At 33.0% G+C, this 17,379-nt stretch overlaps 1 protein-coding gene across 3 annotated transcripts in view; it reads right to left on the reverse strand.

Moving 5' to 3' along the window:
- The window catches only part of LOC118188188 (PX domain-containing protein kinase-like protein), a 96,232-nt gene that overhangs the window by 66,210 nt on the left and 12,643 nt on the right, over window positions 1-17,379 (reverse strand). For all 3 annotated transcript variants that reach the window (XR_004758069.2, XM_085813371.1, XM_085813370.1), the window contains exons 3-4: window positions 13,780-13,876; window positions 11,330-11,407 (exon numbers count right to left, since the gene is read on the reverse strand). Coding sequence is in view for 2 of the 3 variants with exons in the window: in XM_085813371.1 (XP_085669497.1) it covers window positions 11,330-11,407; window positions 13,780-13,876 (175 nt within the window). In the remaining variant the exon portion in view is untranslated. The remainder of the gene's footprint in view (window positions 1-11,329; window positions 11,408-13,779; window positions 13,877-17,379) is intronic.

Consider the following 17,379-nt stretch of genomic DNA (forward strand, 5'->3'; position numbering starts at 1 on the left):
ATAAAATTACTCTGACAAGATATAAAGGGAAAAACATTTATTCTAAAAGAAATACATACATAAAAGAAATACATTTTTAAAAAACAACTTTTACCAATGCAACATATCCAAATTATCCAACGCATTTGTGCCATAAAATTAGGAAGCAATATTGAAATTTATACCATTCCAAAGGAAATAGCTTCCATACACTACTGACATTACACATTTGTTTAGCATGTAACATAAAACATAAATTAACAGAATATATAAATTTAAAAAAAATAATTAATATACGTAATTATTACAAAGACATATGTAAAAAGTTGTAGAAGCAGGATACCGGCTAAAATGCAATAAAGGCAAGCCACACTGTTCAAGGTTTGAAAATTATATGCTTGTTTCAAATAAAGGCAAGCCACACTGTGTATAAAAGTGTGTGTGGATGTGTAATATATGGCAAAAGCTGATAATAAAATTTGATGTATGTTCTTTTTTTTTTTTTTTTTTTTTTTTTTTTTTGAACTATCAATCAAGTGGCACCACCAAGATCATCAAAAGATAATATTTAATCAGATGAATAAAATCAAATAGAGCTATATTAATATACAATGCAGCCTTTCATTATCATGGAACTTAATATACAACACAAAAGCAGACATCATAATGTCTATTTGTTCTAGTGACAAAAATTATATGAGAATTGTAGTTCTTGAGCCAAGAAGGCATAATATAAAAAATATGGTACACTGCTAAAAAAAGGGGGAGACAGTGCTATATCTCCGGTTCTACTGGGCCGATTGACAAAATTTAATTTGCATTTTTCATGTCTCGAAAGTGCAACTTGGGATATATATTAGATTTATACATAGCACTATTCTAACATAGGTATTTTGACACAAAATCGGACTTTTTCTGAAATAACATACCAATTTTTTTCCATATTTCGATAATACGACTCAAATTATGCCAGAATGCCAAGTTTGGAAAAAATCGTACGAGTAGTTTTTAAAATATTAGCTCTTAAAATTTTAGCTCCTCAGTGTTAATTGAATTTGGCAAATATTTATTAATATCTCTTTTTTTATTAAATTTCTTTTATTTTTCCTTTCACATTTCGAAATTTAGGTTCATTCCAAATAAAATTTACCCATTTTTTGTGCTTTATTACCTAAATTTCTATTTTTAAATAATTTTTATAAATTTTTCGAAAAAAATTGTGAATTATAACCTATAAAATTTTTACTATCATCTTAAAGTAGGTGTATTTCTAAGCATACCTGCAAAAAATTAGACTTTTTTATTCAAAATTTCCTAAGATATACATGAATTTACATATTTTCGCGTTTTGAAATTTGGCATCATTTTTTGAGCGATAATAACGCCAAATGTGGTTCATGGATTTTTGTTACAGTGAATTGCCACAGCTATTTTTAACCTTAAATTTCAAATAAAATTTTAGGGAGAATTAATTATATGAAATTTTTTCCCTCAATGATGCGTAATAAATATTTATTAATACTATATGAAAAGCTATTTTTTTAAATTATAGATGATATTATTCAAATTTTTAACTATTTTTTTTTAATTTCTCCTTTTCCTTCTTTCTTTTTTTTTTTTTTTTTTAATATTTGTTAGAGTAAATTTTTATCTTCAGCGTTTTATCGTCTGCTACTTTACTTTTAACTTCGTTTAAATCAAATTGTCTAAAATTGAGAACTTTCGTTTGATGTTTATTTGAATTTTATGAAAATATTTTATGATATTAACTGCACAATTTATTTCTGAACAAGCTGTTGCTTATGAAGTGGCTGATACTATCATCCATATTTTTAAAGCACAGTATATTTTTATAGAAGCATAAGATTTAGAATAATCATTTTTATATTATATTATCATTTTATATTATTTTTATATTCAAGTCAAATTATGATATAAGCATACAACCCTCTAGAGACTGAATTAATGGAAGTTCAATGGTTATGTAGAAATGATCTGCAGCTACATAATGGCTGGATAAGTCAGCAGGCTCTGTGGACAAGTGAGAATAATTATATAAATGACACCCAACATTCTGGATTCAATTAACAACGAGGGTACGATGTTTATTATATGAATTTAAGAAGTTTTTAAATATAAAAATTATTTTTTATCGTAAAATGTATTTTTATGCGTAACGTATTTTCATTATATCCTTAAAATTCTAATTTAGAATGTAATTGTCAAGAACTGAATTCTAATCATCAGTAATATAATAAGTAATTATTATGCTTATTAATAAATCCTTCTTATAAAGTAGTTGCGAATATTTCAAAAACCTTTCTGTCTGAATGCAAATATTTCCAATTTTACATTAATTAAGATTGCACACGATATTATTTATTTGCACTTCAATTCTTACCATCAGTTCTAGTAGGAGTTACAAATCAATTATATTTAATTAAGGAATGACCATCTAAGTTTAGAAACAGCGTACCGTAACAGCAATTCAATTATTGATGCTTTATCTTTCATATTACTCCCGATTGGCAAGCTACAAGATTTTTAATGAGTATTCGGCTTTTGCTAGTAACTTCATTTGGAAATTACGCTTAAACTAAGTTAGTTGGCTATTTGAACACAGAAAGAACATGGCAGCTATTTAGTTAAGATGCTTTCATATAGAACTTTTCATAGAGAACTTAACACGACTCAAGAGAACCTAGAAAACTACGAAAACCAACCATGCAGCCTGGGTTAGACTTCGCAATAAACAATTAGTACTAATTCAGAAGTCAAATAACAAAAATCAGAGTTATATTTTCAAATTTTCACAGGACTAGTGTCGATGGTTTTACCGAACCACCATCCTCAGCTGCAAAAGCACAAATGAACGAGAAGGATATAATGATCAGATAAGATAAGAAAGCCTGGACAGAAAATAAGCTATCAGAATTAAGAATATTTTTTGTCCAGGCTTTTTGATCTTATCTGATCATTATATCCTATCTCGTTCATTTGCGCTTTTGCAGCTGAGGATGGTGGTTCGGTAAAACCATCGAAACTAGTCCTGTGAAAATTTGAAAATATAATGCTGATTTTTGTTGTTTGACTCCTGAATTAGTATTTGTTTGGAGTGTTATTGTGTCTTAATTAAATAATTAATATTTAACAATCTTCAAATGATAGGCAACTGGTGAGGCTCCAATTAAACCTCCAATTTAATATTTTATTTGTAAATATTTAAAATATTGTTGTATTCTTAGACACAAAAAGCAGAATTTAAGTTTTGTTAACTCGTTAGTAAACCACCAAGCTGTAGTGCAAATGAATATTCAATTTTTTTTGCAATGATTGTATTCACTTAATACTCTTGGAATATGAGCTAAAGAAGAAATGTTATTCGAAGATTAAAGAAATGTATTAATCCAGTGATATTAGGTTTGTCTTACAAGCTCAGGATCAAAACGATTCTGCAACTGCCCGAGTAGTTGACTTGCAAATTGCTGTGAATTAAGCAGATGACTTTTAACCTTTTGAGGCCGGGCTTTGGTAGCAGTAAAAGTTACCAAAGGACGGGGAATCTTGAACCGAATGCTTTCCCCCCTTTAAGAAATCACCTCCTATTTGCAACAAAGATTCTTGTGTGTAGTTTAGTTAGTTATTCTCAGAGGGGTGCATCTATGTCGCAAAAGGAAGACCTTTGAAAGAGATAAGTGGTTAAAACCCTAGGGACATCAAATTGGACATTTCACCCCACTTTTCAGCCTGGAAAATGGGAGGAAAAAGACATGGCCACTAAAGTGGACAACCCCGTCATTTCAAAGAGATGACTCTAAGGCCACTATAATGGCCATCCCGTCTTCAAAAGGTTAATCTTACATTATTTAGTCAAAAAACGTATTCCAAATGTTTTGTATTGCATGAAAATGCACCTTTTTATTATTCAATAGCCAATCGGAGAACCGCTTGTGCTCCGAAAATAAGTATGTGTACTCAAATGTCCTGCATATTCTTCAAATTTGTCTGCTTGTGATTTTTTTCCTTTCCCAAAAACTAAAGTTGCCTGTCAAAGGAAAGTTTTTTTGAAATTGAAGAGACAAAAGGATTATGACATCTACTTTCAGAGGCATGTCAAAAACAGATCTCTACAAGCCTTTTCTTCTATTACATGTTGTGCGTTCAGACAAAAAGTTGCATCAGCGTAAATTCTATAATCTATTTTTATTACACTCTTGATTACTTTATTAACATACAGTGAATATATACTAAACCTTTTACTTCAGCTTCAGTACTTCGGAATTTTTGATGGAATTGTTGTCGGAACTAGGACTTAGAAGATAAGTCAAATTGAATATTTCAATAATCCAATAAATTCAAGATTGAAGTTTCAATATTTTATTTTCCAAGAGAGGGGAAATTTTTTCAGTTTCCAGCAAAAATTTCCAGGGAAATTTGGCTGCCAGACATAACCAAGATGTTTAAAAAAGTTTGACACTTTTGAATATACTTTCAGGATACTTCAAAGAATTTAGGTGTTCAAAGAGAAAACACTTGGACATGTACACCAGCAAATACCATCAATTGAGCTTGTGTTAACAGAAAAGACAAAATCATATCATTGCAGATTAAAGTGAAGAGCAACTGGTTTTAGACTATATGGTTGTATAAATTTAAATTACGCTATAGAACATCATATCGTATCATAAAGAGAGAATCCTACAATTTCTCAGTCGAATTATTTGAAGATTCAGAAGTTTATCCAGTGATGTATGTGGATGTCACCTAAAGACTTCCCCCCCCCCCGATGAAACAGCGGTTGAGGTTCAAATCACGCGAACGGGCTGGCTGCATGGACGTTTTCATGGTTTTATCCATGCGTAATCTGTATATGAGCCAATTTCCCTTAGAAAGTCCTCCACGAAGGCATCCCTCCTCTTAGGCAGATAGTCCTAGTGTGTGTTATAATTAAATAAACCAAAACATCTTGACGAAACCAATCTTTCCTTTCATCTCATACCTTCAAAATGCTTAGCCTCTAATGACTGATAAAGGCTCTGACCAAATACTGATGAAAAGGATTGAATTGGATTATTAAGTTACAGCAAAGCAGGGCTATCTGCCTAAAAGGAAAGATGACTTCGTGAAGAACTTTCTAAGGGAAACCAGCTGGCATACACATTACACACGAGAAAATCCACGAAAACGTCCATGCAACCAGCCCGTTTACCGGCATTCGAACTCCGTGGTGAACTACTAGTGTTCAGCGACTTTACCGCTCATCTGTTTGTGGGCCTTTATGAAATTGAAGGCGATAACTTTATTTAAAATGAAAATAGGTTGTCATCTATTAAGAAGTTCGCCAAGTGAACTATTCTTGGCGCAACTGAAAAAAAAGTGCCAATATAAACTGTTGAATTTCTCCGTAAATTTTACACCAAATTTTACAAAATTTAGTATCTAGGCATAATTTGAATCGTAGAATCGAAATATGAAAAAAAAAAAAAAAAAAAAAAAGTATGTTATTTTAGAAAAAGTCCGATTTTGTGTCAAAATACCTATGTTAGAATAGTGCTATATATAAATCTAATATATATCCTAAGTCGCGCTTTTGAGATGTAAAGAATGCAATTTGAATTTCGTGAATCGGCCCAGTAGAACGAGAGATATAGAACTGTCGAATTTTTTTTTTTTTCTTTTCTTTTCTTTGGAGCTGTGTACTTTCTAATTACCTGCATTCCCACTGAAGTCACAAATTTGTTCACTGAAAAGAAACATTTGTTTGGTTATTTTTACCTCTATTTCCATAATGCATCCAGTGCCCCCTTTCTTTTGGATACTTCTTTTTCCATAGAAGATAATGCCCACATCTTGGGCCTAATTACACAAACTGATGGTTGCCTTTGGAGTTAATACCAGTTCTTTACAGAATTTCACTGCCACATATTCTTTTGTAGAACAACAAATAAAATCAACAACTGTCATAAACGACATGTGGCTATCTTCAAACCAGTTTCTGACTCACATTCTAACACTTCACTTGGGATTTTTCTCGTTGCATTTCATAAAATTCAGTTATTTAAGAAGTAAATTTTATGGAATACAAATTTTTGCATTCTCTACTGCTGGATAAAATGCCATTTTTCTTTCCCATCAGTCTGCATTCACAGTACCATTATCATTCAATATGACAAAAATAAATTCACTCAATGTAAGAAGAAATACTAATCATAAAAATGATTATTGAATTTTAATAATGCAAATCCACATATGTTAAAAACATTGTGTGCTATGCACTTATCTGGTATTCTATTAACATATCTGCTTGCAACATAAATACTTTTTGGTATCATAAGTTGACACAGTATCACAGTATCATAAGTTGACATGTAAATACTTCACAGCCTTTCGGCAGGACGTAAAAATAGTTAGAAAATACCAAAAGCATATTCAGGTCCATGAAAAGGATAAGTTTCACTCTATAATAAGTCCCACATTAAGCCCCCCCCTCTTTTTGTTTTGTTTCCATTACACATATATATGATAAAAATCTTGTCTAGTCAGAAACTGTGCATAAATAAAATAGTCCTAGCTAGTTGAAGCAGTTCATTATTGTCAACATATTATTCTTGGAGTACACTGGTATGCAAAAATTAAGGACGAAGTCGAAAAATTAGCATATCAGCTGAACAAAGAGGCAGAGCGGACAGAAAGACCAATCGGGAGATTAAGTAAGGTGATGTACGGTAGCACATGCGCAGATATGCAGGTAGACGTAATGGGGGAGTGTCTGAGTAGTATAAAGCATGTTGTCGGTGTAAGATCAGTATTTCTGGCAAAGAGATTGCACACCGTATAGCAGTTAAAATCACACCGAGTTGCTGCCTCACCGAGAAATGGGGAATAATCAATCTGTTAGACGACATCTGGATGCTTTTACCCGAAGTCGAATCATTGGGAAGTTGGAGGAAGGCCGCAGTGTGACAAGTGTGGCTGCAGAGTTCGGAATTGCTCACAGCATCGTTTCACGACTTTGGAGACAATTTCAAACTACAGGAACAGCTATCCGGGGGTTTAGTAGTGGTCGTCCACGAGGAACCACACCCACAGATGACCAGTATATTTCCTTACAGGCCAGAAGAAACAGGCGGCAGACAGCGGGAGAAATCGCTAGACACACGACACAGGTGACTGGACGACCAATATCGCATTTTACCGTGGCCAGAAGACTGCACGGTAGTGGTCTGTTTGCACGACGCCCTGTACGGTGTGTACCTCTAACGCCTGCCCATTGGAGAAGGCGTTCTCTGTGGTACCGGGAACACCGAAATTGGAGAGACAATGAATGGGGACGAGTACTCTTTACAGATGAGAGCAGATTCAATCTGAGTAGCGATTCTCATCGCATACTCATCTGGAGAGAGTGGGGAAGCCGCAATCATCCCTCGAACATCATTGAAAGGGACAGGTATGGAGGTGGCGGTGTTCTAGTTTGGGGAGGCATCATGCTTGGTAGTCGTACAGACCTTCATATCTTCGACGCAGGTTCAGTCAACGGGACCCGTTCTTGTAACGAGATTCTTTTTCCATATGTGTGTTTTTTAGAAGCGCTATGGGTCCGCAGTTCCTTTTCATGGATGACAATGCACCATGTCATCGCACAGTAGCTGCCGAACAGCTCTTAGAGAGTGAGGATATTGAACGTATGGATTGGCCGGCACGATCTCCGGATCTCAATCCCATCGAGCATGTATGGGATTTTCTAGGCAGACGCTTGGCAGCTCGTACCTTACCACCAGTAACGATTCCGGAGCTTCGATTGGCGCTGCAAGATGAATGGGCAGCAATGCCTCAACAACTCATTGACACCCTCAATCTCAACATTGGCAGACGCTGTGAAACCTGCCTAGCAGTCAGGGGAGATCATATCCCCTATTAAAGACCGTATTTTTCTTGCTGGACACCCATCACAGGGTTGTTTCGGCCTTCAGTCACATTGCGCTCCTACTTTTTCAATAAAGCTTCTTTTTATCCCTCTGATTTCTCTTTTAGTAAGTGTTGCTTACATTACTCATGTCCTTACGTATTGGGGATCTTACGGTATTAAATGTGTTGATTTGGAAAGCTTTTGTAGAAAGTTATATTGAAAAAAACCATCTCGTCCTTAATTTTTGTACACCAGTGTAGATACATATAGCTAAGTTAATGCAGTATTTGACGTAGTATTCTTGAAGTAGATACATAAAGCTAAGTTAGTGCAGTAATTACCTATAATCGTAACCTTAGCAGAAGTTGTCAGCTTTTCAGAATGTGCCAGACTCTGGCAACTGTATGTAACCACTATTCAGACAAAACATGCTCATAACAATTCTTCCCTCATGCAGCATCGCCATTCTTGTGCGTGTTCTTTTTGTTGAATTTCATGGTCAAACAGTTTATATTCAACTGAATCGTTTATTTGTCGAAACATTTATATAAATGCCTCTATCAGTAGCATTATGTGAAAGTCATATGACAAGGACTGATTTCAAAATGACGCAAATTAAAAGATATTTATTGTAAGCAGTTACTATTTTTAGGACAGAAAGGGAAACAGTCGAATTAAAATGGAAAGGTCAGGGATTATGGCAAATTAAAATTATAATTTTTATTTACATGTTTTTATCTGGCCGTAAGATGTAAAAACATGAAAAAATTTATCAAATTAACTTAATTGGAATGGTCCTTTAAATTCTTAATTTAATTGCACAGATTCCCTTTTCAAGGGTCCATATTATACGAGGGCTATCCAGAAAGTAGATTACGTTTTGGAATAAAAAAATAAACAAAGTATAGGAAACAAATTTTATTATATACAGATGAAAGCCACACTCAAATACTACTTTTCTACATAGTCACCATACAAATTAAGGCATTTATCGTAGCGATGTACGAGCTTGGAAATTCCTTCGTCGAAAAATTCGGCCGCCTGCGCCTTCAACCACTTCGTTACCTCTTCTTGCAGCTGTGCGTCGTCATCAAAACGCATTGATTGCAATTTCGTTTCACAGTTCACATGTTTCACCCATGTTTCGTCACCAGTAACAATGCGATCGAGTAAAGAGTCACCATCCTTATGGTAAGCGTCCAAAAAGTTCAACGCTGCAGCCACTCGCTGATTTTTGTGGTCCTCTGTCAAGATTTTTGGAATCCATCTTGCACAAAACTTGTGGTAACCAAGCTTTTCGCTGATGATTTCGTGCAACAAACTTCGCGAAATTTGTGGAAAACTCAAAGAAAGTTCCGTTATTGTGAAATTTCGATTTTCACGGACTTTAGCATCGACTTTTTCGAGAAGTTCGGCGGTCACTATGCTGGGTCTCCCACTTCGATCTTCGTCGTGAACATTGGTTCGGCCATTTTGAAATCTTATGACCCACTGACGCACTCCACCTTCAGTGATAATGTTGTCCCCATACACTTCACGAAGCTGCCGATAGATTTCTATCGGTTTACAGTTTTTTGCAGTCAGAAACCTTATTACTGAGCGCACCTCGCAGGATTTTCAATTAACGCAGACATTTCAAACCGTCACAGTATCTGAACGGAGCACAGCACGAACCTCTCACTAGCACGGCTAGATGCAGACTGAGCTGCGCAACGCTCTGACCCCAAGATGGCCGCGCTAGCCCCGCCCCTAGCGGACACAGACGGAAACGTAATCTACTTCCTGGATGCCCCTCGTACCATGTTACACCATGCTTTCCCTACAGTAACCACAACATGAGATCTTTGGGCCCAGTCACTGTTCAAGTTTAAAATAAAGCGTTCTGAGCTTATAAATAGTACTGCAATTAACTACCCATCCTCTTTCATCACTTTGTCTTCCTGCTGGCAATGTGTCACTTAGCCTCTGCTAGCTAATCTCCCTTATATAAGACATAACTGTGTATCTAAAACTGTGAGGAATGTTTAGTATCTCTAGTGTTCTAACAATTAAGAAGATGTTTGCTACGAAATTCATCATCTAAAAAGAAATGATGTATAACAACCAAGCTGGTCATGCTTCTTCCAAAATTCCACACACATTACATATATATATCTAAAATCGTAATAACTTCTCTGCATTGCGTCATTTCTAGATCACTCTATGGCCTGTGCAGCTCTGATGACGTAATAACTGCCGTTGTAAATCAAAACTTTTTTCTTTGCCGTGCTTCCATCCTTCATAACTACGCACTTCAGCTTTTGCTCTCTACTGTGCTAAGATGTAATTTCGCTGGCTTGCTTTCTATCTCAACAATATCAAAAACGTAAATCTTCTGTGGAAAGGCATGACTAGAGTGCCAAGTGATTGTGGCCACAAATATTAGTTGCAAATAAAAATGGAATTAAAACTGCCTCGACTGCCAAGTTCTTTAGATATTACCAAGTTAGCATTATTAGCATACCACGCTATCAAAATTCGTCTTCAATATGGATCTAATCACGCATCGACATCGACAGTGTTCTCTCCTTTCCTTGTGCTTTGAATATTACATATATATATATGTGTGTGTGTGTGTGTGTAATAATTTTGATGCATAGTCATGATGGCTGAGTAGCAAGAAGAGATGAAGATGACAAAACTGAATTCCGACAAATCACCAATCTTTATTTTCACACATATCTAATTAGTTTGCAGAGACTTATTCAATCATAATTTAATATAATAAATTTCTATATACATTGTTTTTTTTTTTTTTTTTTTTTTTTTTTTTTTTAAGAAATGACATTTGAGAAGCAAAGTAGTGGGAATATGTTAGCAGTGGCGAAGCTAGGAAAAGAATGGCGTAGTTTTTTGTGCCAAGAGTATTTATACTAAATACATGCAGAAAATACTCTAAGCTATGGTTGGTTAATTTTAGGCTGTTATATAACATAAAAGGATCTTAAATTTTGGAGAACAGATGAATTTAGGGGAAGAACACCAAATCTAGAATGTTAGTTTTGAGGTCGCCAATTATTCTTAAAGCAGCTTTCGTATTTTCTTATATCTTACATTTATACACACACACATAAAGGAAACAAAATATACATACCTAACTCTAAAACATACATAAATCTATAGTAATATAAAGTAATCCAAAGCAGTTTAGTAGTAATATAAAACAGCTTAGCATAAACAAGCAAATATTTAAATTTGCTTATTTAAGCGAAATCGAAGTATTTAATGATATAAGCTTTCCTCGCCCAGAATTGATCTGAGGAATATAAAGTGTATTGATACAAAAATAAAAAGCACCATTATGTAAATAAAAAATAAACTATATCAGAATATGTGTTCATATGTGTATGGCATTATTTTAAAAAAATGTAACTTTAAACATTTTTAATAATTAAGTAAACATACCAAAATCAAGTAAAGGCTCTACAACTTCCCACTGGGGTTCTGATCTAAAAATCATAGATACATGTTGCAAAGATGTTTCTAAACAAAACAGAACACAGGGAAATTAAAAAAAAAAAAAAATTACAGTGGCTCATATTTGTTTTCAGACATTTGCAGTTTTCAGTTTTATTTGCAAATATCAGTTACTAAATAATAATGAAATGACTGTTTTTCTTTTATATATATTACTAATAACCTTTTTTTCAAACTGTTTGCTTTCAAAAAGTTATTCAAAACATTTTTGGTTAAAAAATAGTTTATATAAAAAGTTCTGAAAATTAACTCGCATAAGTATTTGGGCACTTTTACAGAAATGTCATGCTTACATATTCTTTTCTCCAACTCAATTCATACATGTTCAATGGGATTTAAGTCCAAAGAATATGGAGGAGTTTTGATACCTTCAGGAGAGTTATATACAAGCGTTACAGTACTAATTTTTTAGTTTGTTTTTTCATAGAAGAAATCTCTGAATTCTTTGTGTTAGTTACAGTTAGCTACAGTACTTCCCGTTGAAATATGGTGCAGACTTCAACGAATTTCGAACAGATCCACACAGTTTCCATCCTTTTAACAGATGAAAGATAGTTAAATGCTTTGCATCAAGGATTTTGTGAATATTTTGAATACTTTTAACATTTTTAAAATCATGAATAGTTAAATTTTGAACAGAAATGTCTTTAATTTGTAGAATCTGGCCATGCTCACTTCAGATATCGAACTAATATTACATTTTGCTAAATAAATAATAACTTCTAAATGCAGATGATATTCTTGTGATATATTTTTATTTAAACCAAAAAAAATAATAATAATGACAAGAAACATCATCTTTCAAAACATCTCGACTCACTTTCAAGTTTCTGAATCATAATGCGAGTTACAGATTAACACTTCTGGAATAAATTATTTTATTGCAAAGAGTATTTTGATGATATTTATTTTTCAAGTCTTTAAATAGAGAAAAAATAATATACTGGAAAAACATTACAAGTGTCTGAAAACAAATATAAGCCACTGTATTTAAATTATTATGAAGTCATTACACTTAAAATTGCATTACATTTAATTTCAATAAGAAAATATTACATCCATATTATTTACTAAGCTATACCTTATATCAAAAATAAATTATAAATCTGAGTAATGAGTTTATTTACAATGCTCTTAATGTAAGAAATTATAGAGGTACAAAGGAAGTTATACATTTATACTTCAAATATTTTCAGAAGATTCACACATGTTGCACAGTTAAGAATGAAACTCTCTATCACTAGCAAGGAAAGTTACCCAGACAAAAATATCTATGAAACTTTCAGGACAGATCAAGCATGTGAACAAAACAAAGGTGCAAAGTGTGACATTCTACAAACACATACAACAACCACAAAAAGACATATAAAGGTATTGTGTATGCTTACAATATTTACAACCATACAGTGGCGCAACATAATGTATCTGTGAATTACAACACTGTTGTGTGATTATAAGAATATTTCTTGCAGATGGTGACATTTGCAGCAGGTAAGTACACTGCAGACATTTGCAGCAGGTGGCAAGGCATGTTGTATGGCAGTGACTATTGCTTGAGTAGTGCCATACAAAGCATGGACATGTTCAACCATTAAACTGTAGTGTTTGGGAGAAACAAGGTTATTACATGATTAGCCAAATGGCTTATAATCTCGTGCTATGGTACAAATATTAGTGGTGGAACTGATGTAAAAGTAACAGACAGATAAAAAGATTTCAAGGTACTGACAAGTGCTTTGTATAGAAGGTATCTACCTTATTTAAGCAATAAAAATGTCAAAACAACAACAAATAAAGTACAAAAAAATAGCCTTTCGAGAACGAGTGGTAAAATGTAACACAATGTGGCATGAATTCATAAGCACACGTACATCAAACTCCAGATGGTATGCACTTAAACCTCACAGATATTTTATATCAGCCAATCTACAGCTGCAAATATTGTGAGCATTAGTACCACTTTATACACCCTGTTCAAGGGCTTGGGGATGATTGTGAAATGCCCTGCTGAAATGAATGCAGCTGTTGTTTTGCTTATATTTTTCATTCCTAAAAGTTTTGATAGGATTGTCATCAGACTATTTAATTCCTGTATTTCCAGGTTAAGAATAAAATTTCCTTAGACCTGCTTAATAAAAATTAATGAAGATAGATTACAAAAATAATATGTTAAAGGAGGAAATGTTGTACATGAGAAAGGAAAATGTAACAATACATTTATTTACACAGTGTAAAATATTTTAAACTGAAAGATTTATCGAGAAACCTTGAATCAATAAAACTAGATACATTTTTAGATAAAAGTAATACAAATAATAAATTTTTATACGTAATATAAAAATTTTCATAAAATCAAGTTTTCAACTTCTCATACTCACCAACAAAGTTAAAAGAATAATTAGATGGGTCTAAAAATCGTTTAACATGAATTGAAGAGGACAATAACAGATGTGACAGCACAAAATTAATATATGCCTAAAACAAAAAGCATCTTTTAAGAAATGCATTCAGACATATAAAAATATTAATAACTGATATATGCAAGCATTACATGAATAACTTATATTTAGGTATATATAAACCATTTTTTCTCATACCTATTAATGAAAGTAACAGATCAAATCTGATTTCAATTCTAAGATATATTAAACTAGCAAAGCAATGTATTTAAACATAACTGTTATAGAAATTTTCAGCAAAATTACCAGAAGAGTCCAACAAAATACAACCTTTCGATTGAAGACAAGATCTTTCACCCCTGAGAAGATATATTTTAAATTACTTTTTCTTTGGTACTTTTCTGTTAATGGGACTAGACTCATTCCAATAACAGAAATCTACAAGATCATTAATACAAAAATAAAAGATTACCAGAATTTAAATAAAAATACAATAGGACAAAAGGAATTAGCATGCATACATACATAAGTGTTGCATTTGGCATTATTGCAAGATTATTGCAAACTGCGATACCCAAGTCCACTCCTGATAACAGAAAAAATCAACCTCTTTTTGTTTTTATTTCTACATAATTTTAAATCTAATTTCTGGAGAAGAATGCAGTCTCATAAAAAGTATGTAAATTTTCAAAATGTATAAATTCTGACAGTTAAAAAATATTTTTAATATTGAAAAATATTTATACATAGTTTATAAGTAATTATTTACGATAATTTTAGCTTATAAAATACAAAATGAACGATCAGCAATTTCCAGCAGTATTTCAGCCTATAATAAATTTTGTACAATTTTTGTATTAAAAAATAATACATTTGTGAAAATTAACCACAGAGAAAGGCTGATCAAGCTGTTCTATCAACAGAATATGGTCCATATTTTCTTACCTCCTCCTAAATTTAAATTATATGAAAAGTGGTATGCAATATGGAATAAGAACTGCTTACATTATAAGATTTTTGGTTAATCTTCCATAAGCGAGTGATCGTGAAACTTGGCAAGAGTTTTTATTTGGTACAATTTCGAGTTGGTCTAAAAAACGTTTAACATAAATAGGAAGAAAGAATTTTACGACTGTATGTTTTCTTGTGGAAAACACAGAGCTTTATTTCTGTGATTGTAATGAGTGTTAGTTTAGTGTAGCCAGAAGATATTTCTCTTTTTAAATTAATTTTGAGTTTATTTTTAAAAATTTTACTCTTTAATATTTGCAGGAGGTTAAGCTGTTGTTGTTGGGAAAATGTTGGATTTCAGATGATGAGGAGTTTATAATTTATAAATGTTTTCATTTAATTTTATTTAGTTAATGATTTTCAAGTTTTTTTGGGGGGGTCTTGCACGTGGCCACAAAGAGATGTGGAATGTTTAAAGTGTTGAGTGAAAGTGGTTCAGTGTGTAGAATTCTATAACGATAGTAACTTGTATATTTTTGTGAGGTTATTATGCATCCATTGTTAGTGAATTTGAATATATTTACTTGGCTGGCATTTTTTTATGCAAGTGAAGAGACATTTGATATGGATTATTTTTGTATTTTTGTAATTTTTTAGTTTCATGTTTGTGAGTTGAATTTTTTTTTTTTTTAAGTTTATTTTAATTTATATTATAGTTTGTATTAATGTATGCTTGTGTTGCATTTAGCATAATTTTCGTTTGACGATGTGAAGCTTGACATCGCAAATGAAAAAAATCTGATGTGTACACCACATGACTTCCTTGTACGGAATATTAAATTATATGCATTTTTTCTTGCATTTCGTTTAAACTTACTGGACTGAATTAAATCTACTTCGCCGACAGCGCATAAACCACAATAGAATAAATGCATTCTTAAAAATTCACTCTATTTGTTTACCATAGCGACACTCTGGCGCTAGGTTCACTTAACAGTATTATATTTCATTCATATTATAACTATGTCTATGTCTATGTCGTAACACAATAAGAGGCAATCGGCCTAGTGCGGCCTTTACCAATATATTATAAGTAGGGTGTCTTTAATGATGAGAAGATGGTACGTACTTTTTGAACCTAGTGCAGAGTCTCTAGAAGAGAAGTAAACGTGGCTCCACGATGTGAAGATCTGCAAATTGAGAATTTCTGCCGCTCGGCTATGCTTGTCTTGAGAGAAAGTGCAAATTAATCTTGATCTGCAAAGTTCAAAATAATCTCGATGGCTTGAAAAGCTAGACAAAGTTTCTGCATATTTGATTTAGCTGATTTAATTTTCTGAGCTATTGTGGTTATTGATTTCATGAGATAAAGGGTTTTCTGATCTTTGAAAATGTTAATGATTTCTGCTAAATTTTCCTGCGGGTTTTTCTGCTTAACTTTGTCACTGTAAAGGTTTTTAGGCATTTCTAGATAAGTTTGGTCTGAAGCTTGAATGAATTTAGGGAAGTCATCTTTAGTGGGAATTTCTTGTGGTTTTTCTATCTTCTCTAAATGATTGAATCTTTTTCTGTATACCTTACAACCACAATAAGAAGAAACGTGATTTTCATGACAGTAAATGCAAGTTTGTTTTTCATCTGGTTTTAATTTACAGGTTTGGATCTGTGATTTTGTCTGCACTTACAGCACCTGACTTTTTTAAAGCAGCTATTTTGGAAGTGCCCGAACTCCTGGCAATTGAAGCATTGAATTGGGCGTTTTCTGGGCTGATATTTTTCTACTGTGATATTGAATCCGAACATATTGTTTAACTGATGAATTTTCTCTCTTGCAGAATTTCTCTTTAGTTCCAGGGAAAATATAGGTAAACAGATAATTTGGTCTTCTGCTTTCTTCGTGAATTGCTTTAATTATAGGGAAGCTTCTGCGTTAACCACACAGCGTAAGTCTGTGTGAATTGCTTGCTCTGTGTAGGATCTTGGGATATTCTTAAGTATAACTTTAATTGAAGAGGCTGAGGAAATTTGGTACGTAAGAAAACTAATCTGTGCTTTCTGGAATTTATCAACTGTAGCTTTATAATCGGCTTCGGTGTTAGTGTAAAGGAAAATTTGTCTGGCTTTGATTGTAATTTCAAATTCATTTTTACATATTTTTCTGAGCATTTTGTCTATTTCAGGCCAATCAACATCGTTTTCTGGAATGACTAATGGAAGAATTTTCGTTTTATTTTCTGCATTATTCTGTGTTGTAGTCGTCTGCGTTTTATCTGTAACTTCCATAGCTTCGTCATTCTCGTTAAGAGTTTCAATTCTGTTATTTTGCGGAATATCTGGTGGTGGGATAGACTCGGAATTTTTCGCTGTTTTCTTTGGAGTTTGCCAATCCTTCTTATTTATTGTTTTATCATCTGTTTTAGAATTTGCGAGCTTTGGGGTGTTCTGAATACTTGATAAAATGAACTGATTTTGTTGAATTTCTTCTTGTAACTATGAACACATTTCTATCGCTAGTGGGGAGGTTAATGTCTTCTTAGACTCAATACAGTTTAATTTATCGGCGATTTCATTTTCTAATTTGAGTGAGAAATCTTTTGGATTAGTCGAACGCTGAGTATTAAGATATTC

This window comes from Stegodyphus dumicola, chromosome 3 (assembly GCF_044657685.1).
Source record: "Stegodyphus dumicola isolate Sdum_Otavi_A_Nest chromosome 3, ASM4465768v1".
Lineage (NCBI taxonomy): Eukaryota > Metazoa > Arthropoda > Arachnida > Araneae > Eresidae > Stegodyphus > Stegodyphus dumicola.